General features: G+C 45.7%; 1 protein-coding gene across 1 annotated transcript; it reads left to right on the top strand.

Annotated features, from left to right (window-relative positions):
• The first annotated feature begins 3,803 nt into the window (after positions 1-3,803).
• On the top strand, positions 3,804-12,046 carry Cfap161 (cilia and flagella associated protein 161). The gene is made up of 7 exons (XM_020154555.2): positions 3,804-3,926; positions 4,714-4,803; positions 5,492-5,727; positions 6,693-6,777; positions 9,322-9,480; positions 10,991-11,064; positions 11,413-12,046. The coding sequence occupies exons 1-7, from the start codon at positions 3,858-3,860 to the stop codon at positions 11,606-11,608; spliced, it is 909 nt and encodes a 302-aa protein (XP_020010144.2). The 5' UTR covers positions 3,804-3,857; the 3' UTR covers positions 11,609-12,046.
• Positions 12,047-12,731: the final 685 nt, after the last annotated feature.

Here is a 12,731-nt window from a genome sequence, read left to right as displayed (position 1 = left end):
AGCTAGCCACACAATATGGAATTATTTCTAACTTCTCACCACGCGGTACCTGGATGAAAGTGTGTAAAAGTGCTCTGAGACCCGTGAATGCTACAAAAACAGAAGGCCATGTTTTTCTATTTTTGTTTTCCACCCTCCTCTCTTCTGTTCTTGTGCTGGGTTTTGGTTCTGGTTCCCAGAACCTCCCCACACTTATGTTTCCTTATCTGTGGGGTGGAGATGCCCCCTTTCTTTTCCCACTGGACTTAGAGGTGGGAAAGCCAAGGGTTTGGGGAGACGTGTCTTTATGTTGCACACTTCAGAGGCATCCACCAACTATCAGAGTTTCTGATTGCACTGTGAGCTCTTGAATGATGGAACTGCTTTCAGAACACTTCTAACTATTGCTTTTTAAATTGTAATTTTAAAAAAAGGACAACTGGAGCCAGGTGATCACCTGCACTGCAGTCTGAATCTGTTCTCTGTGCGAAATGCTTCTATTTATATTTTTCTGAAGTCACAAAGGCCATAAAGCACCAGATTTTTTTTTTCCAGACAGGAGGGACAAGATGGTCGGTGGTGAGCAGATGAATGGTCTTCAGCTAGGTGCTGGGTCAGGGCTGGGAAGTAGAGACAGCCCTGAACTCAGAGCCAGGTGACACTGACCCTGGCCCCATCAGCCCTGCAGAGAAGGTCATGGTCCTTGGTAGTTCAGTCCCTCTTGTGGCCTTCTGTTCCTTCCTCTAAAATCAGAGCCCAGGCCAGATCAGAGGGCCTCCATGGGGCATGGGGAGGTTTTGACCCCAGCTCATCATTTGAGTCAACCATAAGGACATCCTTTTTATCTACTTGTTTTGTGTAATTGAGTTCTGTCTTGCTTTTGTTTGACAAAGGTGTTCCCTAGTTCAAAAAAGGAAAAAGAAGAAAGTTTGAAGTAAATTTCAATGGTTTGAAAAGATAGTATCCATCTGCAGCCTCTGTGTCAGCTGCAGGGCTTCTCTGGTTTTAGAGATGAGAAAAGAGGCCTGAAGCCCCCCCACCCCCGTCATGTGCTGGAAGTCCATGGTCTCCCTAGGCCACCTGTGAGTCAGTGTTCCTTCAAGTATTGACCTTACAAGATAGTCTTAAGAGAAAGATTCCACGTGGAGATCAGCTTGCTGTGTGTTTAGTTTGCAGATTTATACCTCGTGTCAACATTCAAGGCTCTGCGAGGCACGCAAGAAAGAGCCCCACTTAACCCAGAATTTCTTAAATCTGTTTCACAACCAAACCTTTCTAAGTTCATAGTGTTAACATATTGCAGCTTATCTGCAAATACTCCCCAGAGAGCCGGCAGTAAAGGGAACTTAGCCTTTTTTTTTTTTTTTTTTTTCAGTACTGGGGCTTGAACTCAGGGCCTTCACCTTGAGCCACTCCACTAGCCCTATTTCTATGAAGGATTTTTCAAGATAGGATCTCATGGTACTATTTGCCTGTGCTGGTTTCGAACCTCTATCCTCCTGATCTTTGCCTCCTGAGTAGGTATGATTACAGGCATGAGTCACTGGTGCCTGGCACTTTAGCCTGTTTTTATTGATGAATCCACTGAGCTCAGAGAGGAATTTGCTCCACAAGCAGAGAGAGAAGCCTCCACCTGGGTGTCTCCTACCCAGTGCTGACTTGTGTTTCTCCTCTCTGAGGGAATTAGCACAGATTTGCAGAACCCCAGTGTCCTCGCTTTTGGCTGGTGACTCTCACTTCTCTTTCCCGATCTCTGACCTTGGCCCCACTCTTCTTTCCTGAAAATATAAAGTATTTCTTTGGCTTTTGTTTTTCTACCAGACATTTCACAAGTTACAAAAGACTCCAATTAAAATTTTTCAAGAGCCTCATCAAATAATGAAAAAAAGGAAATAAATATTTTAATATCTAGCTGATTTATGTCAAAACCATAACTGTGAAGTGGGGGGAGTGGTGGCCAGGTTTTAAGGAAGTATTTGCTACTGACTAAGGACTGAGTGGGTTACACAGGACCAGCAATGAGTGAATAAATACTGGCTTTAATCTTGACTTTGAGGGTTTTAGAAGAATGCAAAATTAACAATTTTGTGTAATTATATATAATAAATATTTTGTGATTTAAAAGTAGAAAATAGTAAAAAAGTCTTAAAAATTTCTTGTGTATTCATATGTAATTTTATCACCTGGCTATTACTTATTTATTTTTATTTTTTGGTGTCACTGAGGTTTGCACTCAGAGCTGCATGCTCGCTAGACAGGTGCCCTACCACTGGAACCACTCCGCCGGCTCATTTTGCAACGTTACTCTGGAGATGGGTTCTTGCTTTTTTGTGTAGGCTGTCCTGGATTGCAATCATCTTATTGTACAATTCATGCCATTACTGGAATGATAGGTGTGCACCACCATACTTGCCTGTTGGTTGGTTGGGGTCTTGTTAAGTTTTTGCCCAGGCTTGCCTGGAACTGAGATCCTCCCCATCTCAGCCTCCCCAGTAGCCAGGGTTACAGGTGTGAACGACCAGCTCCTGGCTTTTAAATCCACCTGTGTTGTAAATTCTGAGATGCTTCTTTATGTTACTTTATCATGTTGGGATTCATTTAGAGCCGGGTGTGGTGGCACATACCTGTGATCCCAGCACTCAGGAGGCTGAGGCAGGAAGATCAAGAGTTTAAGATTCATTTGGGAGATCAGGGACTCTGCTCATGCCCAGGACCGTGTCTTCAGATGAGTGATGTCAGAGGTTGCACACGGTGAAGAAAATGACGTCACCAAACCAGTCCAGCCAAGGTCAGGAGTGCTGTCCATTATCAGCAACTAATTACTGATTGTCCAGACACCAGGTGATTGTTCATCTTCTCAACTCAATTCTGACACCAGGGATTAGGGTCAGATGTCACAGGCTGAAGGGCTCAGCTCCCTAAAACGACCCCTCCTTTCACGCACCAATCGCTCAATCAGCACATCTTTAGCTGCACTTACTACAGTTTGCCTGAAGCAGTTTCCTGCCTGAACCATGTCTCTGGCACTGGGTTTGCTGGGAGGAAAGGCTCTTGTGGCTTCCATTTTTGGACACACTGAGTACCAGTGAATTACTGAATCCATTCAATCTGCACCAGGCCCAGGGAGTTCTACCTAACTGCTATCCTTCCTACACATGAAGTCGGATCCCGCTTAAGAAACTCTGGCTGTACCATATTCCAGTGTCATTGAACATGCTTGCAGCTCACAGGCTTGTCTTTCACCTGGAGACCGGGGGAGAGAGGACAGAGGACAGATGCTATAAAGTCCATGGAAGAAGGGACTTACATCGGAAAAGTCTAAATAAAAATAGACAGGCATGGCATAGTTTTTCTTTGGAGGCTGTGAAATCTGACTCTTCCTTCTCTGTGGGTTAAGTTTTCTAATGTCTCTGCTGAGCATGCATTGTTGTGTGATTGGGGCCAAATTGCTGCTTCTGACAGTCGTTAGGAAAACAGGCTGCAAGCCTGCCATCCATCCTCCTTTTGGAAGCTCCTCTCTGCGCCTCAACCAGCAAGGGGTGCTTCACTTCTACAGTATTTTTCATTTAGATTTTAATGAAAAAAAAAGTTTTACATTTTTCTGTAGGGAGCACTAAGGACAATGAGGTTTGTGGGCTTGGGTTTTTTCCTCTCCCTGCTTTGCAATTAAGGCCATTCAAAGGCGGGGTGTCCTGCGCAGCCTGCGCACCAGCGTGTGCGGGTATTGACCCCTGGCGGGACCTGGGCCAATCGGAGGGGACCTTGACCAATCAGAGAGGCGTTTGGCCAATTGCCAAGGCCGGTCGTCATGGCGACGGGGCACGCTAACTCAGCAGCAGTGCAGGGCAGGAGGCCCGCTCTCGGGACTGCAGGGGAAGATGGCGCAGAATTTGTACGGTCCCGGGGTCCGGATGGGCAACTGGAACGAGGACGTCTACCTGGAGGAGGTAAAGAGGGCGTGGCCAGGTGCAGACTGAGCCCAGGGACCCCCAAGCCCTGCCCTACGTGTGACCTCCGCCCTGCTCAGAGCACCCCAGCCCCCTCTCTCACCCTCCACATCGGACACCCCTAAGCCCTCCCTTCTCTGACTGCCAAGGAATCTCAGCTGCGGTCTCGAAAACCCAGGTGTCACGGCTCTTCAACCTGCGTCCAAAGTGGGGAGCCCTGGCCTGTGCCCCCCTAAGTCTCCCTCAGTCTTACAATCTCTACTGTGTCCCAAAGTGGGGTGCCCTGCCTCTCAAGGCCCTGGCCTGTGCCCCCTACTAAGTCCTCCCACATCCTAGAGTCTTACAGTCTGAGAGCTGTGGACCAGGCGAGCAGGCAGACTGGGAGCAGATTGTCCCCTGCTCCAGCCCTGTCCCCTTCACCCCCTTTGACCAGCCTCACACTCAGCCTCACTCTCCTGTGGACTAACAGGCAGGTGGACTTCCCAGGACCGTCATCATACAATGAGGGTCCCCTGTAAGGGAGAGATGGCCTCCCAGTGCTGCTTGTAATTGTTCCTGTCTGGAATAATGACAGAGGTCAACGCTTCCTGCTTTCTGTTTATCTAAACATCCTACAATGATCTAACAATATTAAAGTCATGCTAAAAAATTCCCATTTTCCTCACGTTTCCTTTTCTGTTCTCAAATTCTGCTTTTGCAACTTGAGATGATTCTGACCTAAAACATAATAACATCTGTATTGTTCAGCAGTACTGACCCAGGCTTCGTTCTTTTTCTCTTTAACCAGGAGCGCGTGAAAGACTTCCTAGAGAAGAGAGATAAGGGGAAACTTCTCATCCAGAGAAATAGGAGGATGAAAAAGAACCTTTTGAGACAGGTGATTTTAAATTCCATCAATATTTAAGCACTCTGTTACCCAGATGCTTCCTGAATATACTGAAGAAGGCAGTGTAACGAAACCCCAAATGCTGTTGGAAAAGGGGGTGAGGGAGAGGAATGGTTAATACGACAGTACACTGTGCACATGTACGGAATTATATTATTAATTCAAATGATTACTGATTCAAATGATAATAAAGCTATTTTAAAATTCTGTTAACCAGTACTGCCAAAAATTCTAAGTGCGAGTACATGCTACAGAAGAAAAAAAAAAATCCATAAGTGAATTACTATTTGGAAAATGGTAAAATTTGTGGGAAATTTTTTAATCTGAAAGCTGATCTAGAATTCCTTAAGATTATAGAAACATAAAGGAGGGCTATTATTAATTATGTTCCTTGCATTTTCCAAATAAAGAAATGAGTGGATTGATACATAAATAAGTAGTTGAACAAATTAATAAGGAGCCTACTCATGTGGTTTTCACCAGCTTCATGTGACATCATCTGGGATAACTGGGAGCTTTCCCTTGGCAAAGGGAAGGCAAAAAACTAAGGCTTTGAGGAAATCCAAGTGAAATCCTTGTTGAAATGGGCCTGAGAAGGAAAGAAGGCACAGTGGGAGTGACCTTGACCTGGCAGGTTAGGAAGGCATAGATTACAGAAACGCTCCTATTGAAATTGCAGATGCAGCTCTCCATATCTGAAGACGGATACATTCATTATGGCGACAAAGTGATGCTCGTGAATCCTGACTACCCTGCGAGGGAAGAAGTTGGTTTGTTCCTCAGGGGAGACCTGAGTTTATGCATGACTCCTGATGAAATGAAAGCCTACTTGAGTGATGAATTCGAGGTGCCCTGCGGCCTGAGTGCTGTTCAAACCAAGATCCCCGTGGGCAGAAACACCTTCGTCATCATGAGGTAGAGACACCTTTGATTTTTGGCTCATTTTCATCCTAGTTTCTGTTTGGACTGTAGCTTAAGGATGTCCCTATGTGAACACTGTAGTCTCATTTTGCTTTTTTTGAGAATTATTGACGAGGGGCTTTTACAGTCTTTATACCTTAGACAGCAGGATACAATAAATAATTGGGCATTTGTGTTCAATTCAGAACGTTTGCTTCATAACTATTGGATCTAGGGAATTAAATTAATATTACACCTGGATGCAAAATGGGGTTTCCTAATAACATCTCAGGATGCTTTGAGCTTTCGAGCACTTTGATTCTTCTTAATATTGCTACATTATTTTTATAACAAAAGTACATAGTTTCATTTAAGGTGTCATTTTCTGGGATTTGCTCTTTTAAAATTAGTTGTCCACTGAAAATGTGCTTGAGACTTTGAAAGTGAGCAGTTAGATTCTTAGAGAATAGAGGCATGATCACAAGTAAAATGATTATTTTCACTAATTTAACTAATTTATAATAGCAATGTTTACGTGACAAGAAAATATCCCTTCCCTCAAGTCCTTCATTTAGCTTTCTCCTGAGTGCAGATAATCTTTATTGCAACAACCAAGAATGGATCACGTTTCTGTTCCCAGATGAAGAGGGGGACGTTTTTAAATGTCTACAAACACGTTACAGCCTAGCTCTTTCTAAAGATGCCAGTGCACGTGACCACAAGTCTTGGTGCAGGTTAGCGGACGTGTTAGGCCACTCCAACCAAAGGCTCACAAGTGGAGTAGCTCTGTCTCTGGTCCACAGTGCAGGGCAGGGAATGGCATGCCGGCGGGATTTGAAGGGCAAAAGAAAAACTTCTGTTTAGTTATCTAGTTCAGTTATGGTGTGTGAACATATTATCGAGAAGCTGGATTGTACACACAATTGTGTACACCAAGAAACAGACGGTAAGGAGTTCACGCTGTGCTTGTTCACGGACAGTGCGGGCAGAGATACCACCGGCCAAGTTCTTAGGTACGGACAGGACTTTTGCCTTGGGATCGTTGGAGGATTTGAAAACAAAATGGTGAGTCTTTACTTCCTGCATCTGCTTTGGGTCAGTCATCTTTGTTTTCTAAAGTGAGCTTCTAACTAATTCCTGACCCAGATCAAGTTCTAATGTCACAACTCCATCTCTGACTTCATTGTAGTTTCAACCTGCAGCCTTTCACAGGCATTTGGGCTCAATTCTTTCCTCCTACAATTCGCCCTTGAAGTGTAAAGTGTAAGGGAGGAAAACCTTTTGCAATGCAGCTGGCAAAAAGCAAAAGTTTCTATGACTCGTTCCTGTAAATTAAATGATGGGCTTAATTAACAATCATCTGACAGCTATCAGATGTCACCAATGCTAGCAAGATACTATCTGACAATTTTTTTTTAAGTGACGGGTGTCACTATGTTGCACAGACCAGTCTTGAACTTCTGGGCTCAGACTATCTTCCTGTCTCAGCCTCCTGAGTAGCTGGGACTAGAGTGGTGCACTACCATGCTGGTCTCTGACAACTTTTTACCTTTTTTTTTGGTGGGACTAGGGTTTGAACTCAGAGCTTCACACTTGCAAACCAGGCAGTCTACCACTTGAGGCGTATCTCCAGTCCATTTTGCTCTGGTTATTTTGGAGATGGGGTTTTGTGAACTACTTGCCTGGGCTAGCCTCAAACTGCAATCCTCCCTAGAACTGCAATCCTGCTAAACTCAGCCTCTGAAGTACTTAGGATGACAGGCATGAGTCACTGGTGTCTGGCTTTATCTGACAACTTTTTAGTTTAAGCTTTTGATTATCAAACTTTTGTCCAATAAGGGGAGAGGGACAATATGAGAATCTTAAATATGTGGAAGCCAGGGAGCCCAAGTCTTTGAAGTTTTCCTTTTGCCAGGGGTCTGCTTAATCCTTGGGGAATAAGAGCCAGACAACTTTGGATTCAAACTCCAGATACATTCCCATGTGATAAGAACTTGCATAAATTATGTAATCTTTCCCAGTCTATGTCTCATCTATGTGCTAACTTATTTAATTCATCAAATGAGTCATGACGTAGGGTCTGTTTTACCCCTGTTTTGCCGATGGGGAAACTGAGGCACAAAGAAGTTAAGTGGTTTTGCCTCAAGTCAGAGCGAAGCGTATGTATTGTTTCGTTGGATCGACGCTCCCATTGCCCTACGATGCAGCATTATTATCAGAAAAATCAATCTTACCACGAAAACTAGGGCACACAGATGGAGAGTGTCAGCCCGATTGTGAGTGCCAATGTGAAATGCCAAAGTGCTGACAGAGACGAGTTTCTGTATCTTTGTGGAGCTCCTCATTCATGCCCTGCACTGTCTAACTCATTCCCAGGGGATAATAACTCACAAAGAGAGAAGGCTTATTTTGACCCACAGTTTTGGAGGCTCCAGTCCACAATCAGCTGGTCCCATTGCCTTGTCCTATGGTGAGGCAGCACATCTTCAGGGGACCTTGTGGTAGTGCAAAGGACGAGCCAGAGAGCAAAGAGGAAGAGGAAGGGGCTGGAGTTCCCACGGCTCCTTCCGAATGATATAAAGGTTCCACCACCTCCCAATAACACCACCTGGGGAACAAGACTTTAATACATGGAGGACATTCAACACCCAAACCATAGCCAGGTGCTTCTCGTATCTGTTGTCCATCACATCTCCTGCTAGGCAGAAACTTACTGAGGATAACAACTCATGCTCGTCTTCCCAACAGTCCTTCCCTGCACAGCCTGGCATGTACAAAACACTTGCTAGATACCCATCAAAAGACACAGAACCTGCCTCCACAAACAGGGTAAAGGCAAACTGGTAAAGCGCTAACAAGAGGCAATACTCTGGGTCTCCAGCAGGATGGGTCAGTTTTTGGCAAGGCTACAGGCAGCCATAGAGCTGACATAAATTCCAAGCATGGCCACCAGTTCCATCCAGAGGACCATGGGTCACCTTGGAGGTTCAAAAGTAAATATCAGCCATGATGGTGTTGCTTTGAGGATGGCATTGGTTTCTGCATCAAGTTCTATGTCACGTTTTATATCTTTATTTAGGCAGTACTGGGGTTTGAGCTCAGGGCTTCCTGTTTGCTAGACAGGTTCTCTATCACTTGAGCCACTCTACCAGCCCTTTTTAGTAATGGGTTTCTTTTCGAGATAGGGTCTCATGAACTATTTGCCCTAGGCTGGCTTTGAACCTTGATCCTCCTGATCTCTGCCTCCTGAGTAGCTAGGATTATAGGCGTGAGCCACTGGAGCTCAACTACAACTTTATTTATAGTAAACAAAATATTTCCGGGAGCAGGAGAACAGGGAGAGGGAAAGAGAGGGAGATTGAGTTTGATATTCAAAGAAAGGAGAAGTAGTTTTAGGGGACGAGAGAGAGAGAGAGAGAGAGAGAGAGAGAGAGAGAGGTTCTGAGAAGGCACTTCTATTCTGAGGTAGAGGAAAATAAAGCCTGCTTACACAATCAGTAGGAACAGGGATTTTTGGAAGTTGCTTCTGGACATTTTACCACCTAGCCCTCAGTTGTCCATTTACCCAGCCTCTCGAGGAGCTTAAGTCGTCTGCTGCTGTTGTTTCAGTTATATTTATCCAGTGATCACAAGACCCTTCTGAAATCGTCTAAGAAGTCTTGGCTCCAGGAAGTGTACCTGACGGACAAGGAGTCCCACCTGAACTACTGGCAGGCCGCCTTCCTCGACCACCAGCTGCGCCTGGAGTTTGAAGGTTTCCCCATCCCAGTGAGTGCAGCATGGGTGACTCTGATGTCCATAATATGATATGAGAGGACACACTTCATGCCTGTCTGCAAAGCGCAGGCTTCCCCAGCTCAAATAGCTTAGCCTTTCTCTTTCTGTTTCATTGATAGCTCAGACTTGACGGCACCAGCTTGTCTTGTGGCAGCATCTTAAGTTAGTGTCACTCAACCCCGGATGCAGGTTAGAATCAACCAGGGAAGCCCAGCCCCGCCCCTAAGCTAGGCCGAGAGCCTGGGGTGAGGTCACAGGGATAGTGAGACTGATCTCTCCACCCTGTCTTCACTCAGGCCTTGGTGAAAGACTCTTTCTAGAGAGTGGGAAGTCTTAGCAAGTGAAGGAGGCAGCGGGCAGCTGTGCAGGCAAACGTGCTATTCCTGTAGGGCAGTAACAATTTCGTCCTCGCACCCTGAGCCGGGTGGGACTGGAACCTGAGGTACAGTCCTGCTGGGAAGCAGAGGTCTGGTGGGCATGGCCCCTGCCCCACTGTCCAGGGAGTGGTCACTGTTAACAGGCTATTCCGAATCTGCCCAACACTGCAGCCCTGTCTCTCTGGAGCTCTGGAGAGAGGACTGGTGGAAGCATGGGGCCTCTGGGGACATCGGGGAGGATGTGTACAGAATGTGGTTGAGTGAACTCAAGAAGGTTCCATGGGTTTGGCTTTGCTCTGGCCCGATGCTGACCGGACGCTGACGTCAGTAACTCTCTAGGAAGAGCAGGCAAGAACACGGCTAAAGCTGGAACTTGTAAAGAAATGGCCGCCATTCTTCCCACCCCAGGGAGTTGGGTGTTTGGTGTGTTGTGGCTTGGTCAATGCTTGTGCTCTGTGTCCAGACATGACTCGGGATTTTCATTTCTGTCTGGACCCATCATGGCCACAGAGAGGTCCTGACTGATGTGGACATTGTGAGAAATTGATTCTGCTCACCATGGCACAGCTGTGAGGCCAGGCCAATGCCTGCGTGCCAGAGGCTCCTTTCTTCTTTTTGACACAGCACTAGCTTACATGTGTCAAGATTTTAAAAGAAACTTATTTGGCTAGACATGGTGGCACTTGGGGAACTGAAGCAGGAGGATTGTGAGTTTGAGGGAGACCCCATCTCAAAATTTAAAAATTTTGTATCTGATAATAAACATAATATATATTCACTTACGAAGTCAGAAGAGCTCAAAAATAGTATGAAAATCACTAGTATTAATTCCACCTTCCAGAGACACTGTCACGGTCATTTCTTTTTCTGTACCTGAGTATATATGTGCAGGTGTGTTTACAAAATAGGGCGTTGCTCGCTTAACACCACTGGCCGTGTCTCAAGTTGTCAAAGATACTCTGCAGTGTGACTGTGAATGATTACTCCGTCACGCGGATAACTTGGTTGCTGAGTTACTCTCTATATATGCCAAATTGAAATTAATATATTTCTAGATTTTTGTTTATGGAGTCCCTAATTCAGAATGCTAACAGCACTTTCTCTCTCTTTTTTAATGTGTAAAGGCAAATGAAAAAATTATCATCTATCACCGCTATACGAATCGGGGACTGGCCGCCCACCGGCACCTTCTCCTAAGGTACTGTGTTCCAGGGTCCATCAAAATGACACATGAATGTAGGGCAGGTGCTCAATGTAAGGACTGTCCAGACACAAAAACAATCCTCTTTGGTGGCGAGACATTGCTGAAGTCCCTTCTCTTGTGCAGGTAAGCTCTTCACCAGGGGAGGATTTCAGGTACAATGAGACCTCCCCCCAAACCTCGCCCAGACAGTGTGCAGTCTTCCTACAAACATGCCACACTCTGGAGGTCCCCATGGGCTTTGCATAGCAGTCAGCACCATTAGATGCTTTTGAGATGGAATGAAAGCTTTTTATTAGAGTCATTGTCAAATTTCCCACCAGAATTTACTCTTCCTTGCTGCAGGACCTATTTTGGAAAGGAAGCTGAGGTTGCAGCTCACACACATCTGGATCCACGCAGAGTTGAAAAGCCAAAGAACTACTGGATGTTGGTCACTGGGAACCCCAGAAATCAGTTGTCCACCATGCTGGACTTGCCTACGGCACCAGCAGAGGACACCCCACCCGCGGAGCAGGCCGTGGGCCTTACCACGCAGTGACACGCCAGGTGCACGTGTGTTCCCTGGGGCCCGGTTCTCATCAGATGTAGCTTTAAAAGAAGTTGACAGCTTTAGTCTTGCCTCAGGCTCCTTTTAAATAAGCTAACTCCTGATTGTGATATTAAAACAAAGGCTATATTAGGATTATTGAATTAGCAGTGAGAGTTCAGGACACAGAAAAGGCTAGCACTGGGAAATGAATAGTATTTGAAAATGACAAATGACAGCCTTTGGTTGATAACCAAATTCTGAAGAACTCAGTGTCCTCTGCTTACCTCTGTCCTAATAGCATCTCCTACAGGACTGTGTTAATTTTAAGGGAGTTCTAGCAAAGCTGTCAGGAATGTACTGAATTTTTGGCATTGCTATTTTGCCCTGGACTCTGTACCATGTACCAGAATATGTAGCTGTGAGCAGTGACCTTACCTTGGAATTAAAGACAACCTGTCTGTGTTTCTACCTCTGGCTCAGAAGCTCAGTTCCTCTAGAGTAACCCATTATTTTATAATAATGACTTTCAAACTGCAGAAACCCTTATCCTCTTTGAAACTGGCACATTCGTCATGTCACCCATGTGATTAGAAAGTTCCCAACAGAATGAATACATACCCTTCCATTTATGTGTCCAGTGCTGCATTCTTCCCTCAGGGCCTATGATGTGTAAGGTGTAATAGCCCTGTGGACACAGGTAAGCTGCAAGACCTGTCACAGTCCGGTGTACTGGGAGGCAGAGAGCAGGCTGAGACAATGCAGATGTGGTTTAGATGAATGCAGCTTCCCCTAGTGACTGACGCTCTTCAGAAGACAGGTGTACCCTTCCAGTGCTACAAGAACCTAGGGCAGAGGGTCCACCCTTGGCCGTGCTGTGGGGAGCAGACTAAAGCCTATGAGAACCGGACACAAGCAAGGCGAGATGCAGTTAATTACTTTTACCTGAAGGCCGAGATAGGCACAGCCATCGTCCACGAAACAGGGAAAGGCAGAACAGCTGCATCCCCTAAGTTGTGTTCAGAGAAGCAGGAACGCAAGTTTCTCCTGTTACAATGTCAGAATCCTCACTGTGGCCCCACCTGTTTGCTGCTATAAAAGACCCTGAAGGAGGAAGAGGGGTTTTTGTTTTTGC

This window comes from Castor canadensis, chromosome 19, assembly GCF_047511655.1.
Source record: "Castor canadensis chromosome 19, mCasCan1.hap1v2, whole genome shotgun sequence".
Lineage (NCBI taxonomy): Eukaryota > Metazoa > Chordata > Mammalia > Rodentia > Castoridae > Castor > Castor canadensis.
This window is presented reverse-complemented; position numbering and strand designations above follow the sequence as displayed.

What these genes read in the sequence shown, in the direction of transcription:
- Cfap161 (XM_020154555.2), top strand. Translation starts at nt 3,858, where the DNA reads ATGGCGCAGAATTTGTACGGTCCCGGGGTCCGGATGGGCAACTGGAAC. An exon ending in AACACCTTCGTCATCATGAG is followed by an intron (nt 5,728 to 6,692) that starts GTAGAGACACCT and finishes GTTCACGGACAG; the next exon opens with TGCGGGCAGAGATACCACCG. An exon ending in CACCGGCACCTTCTCCTAAG is followed by an intron (nt 11,065 to 11,412) that starts GTACTGTGTTCC and finishes TCCTTGCTGCAG; the next exon opens with GACCTATTTTGGAAAGGAAG.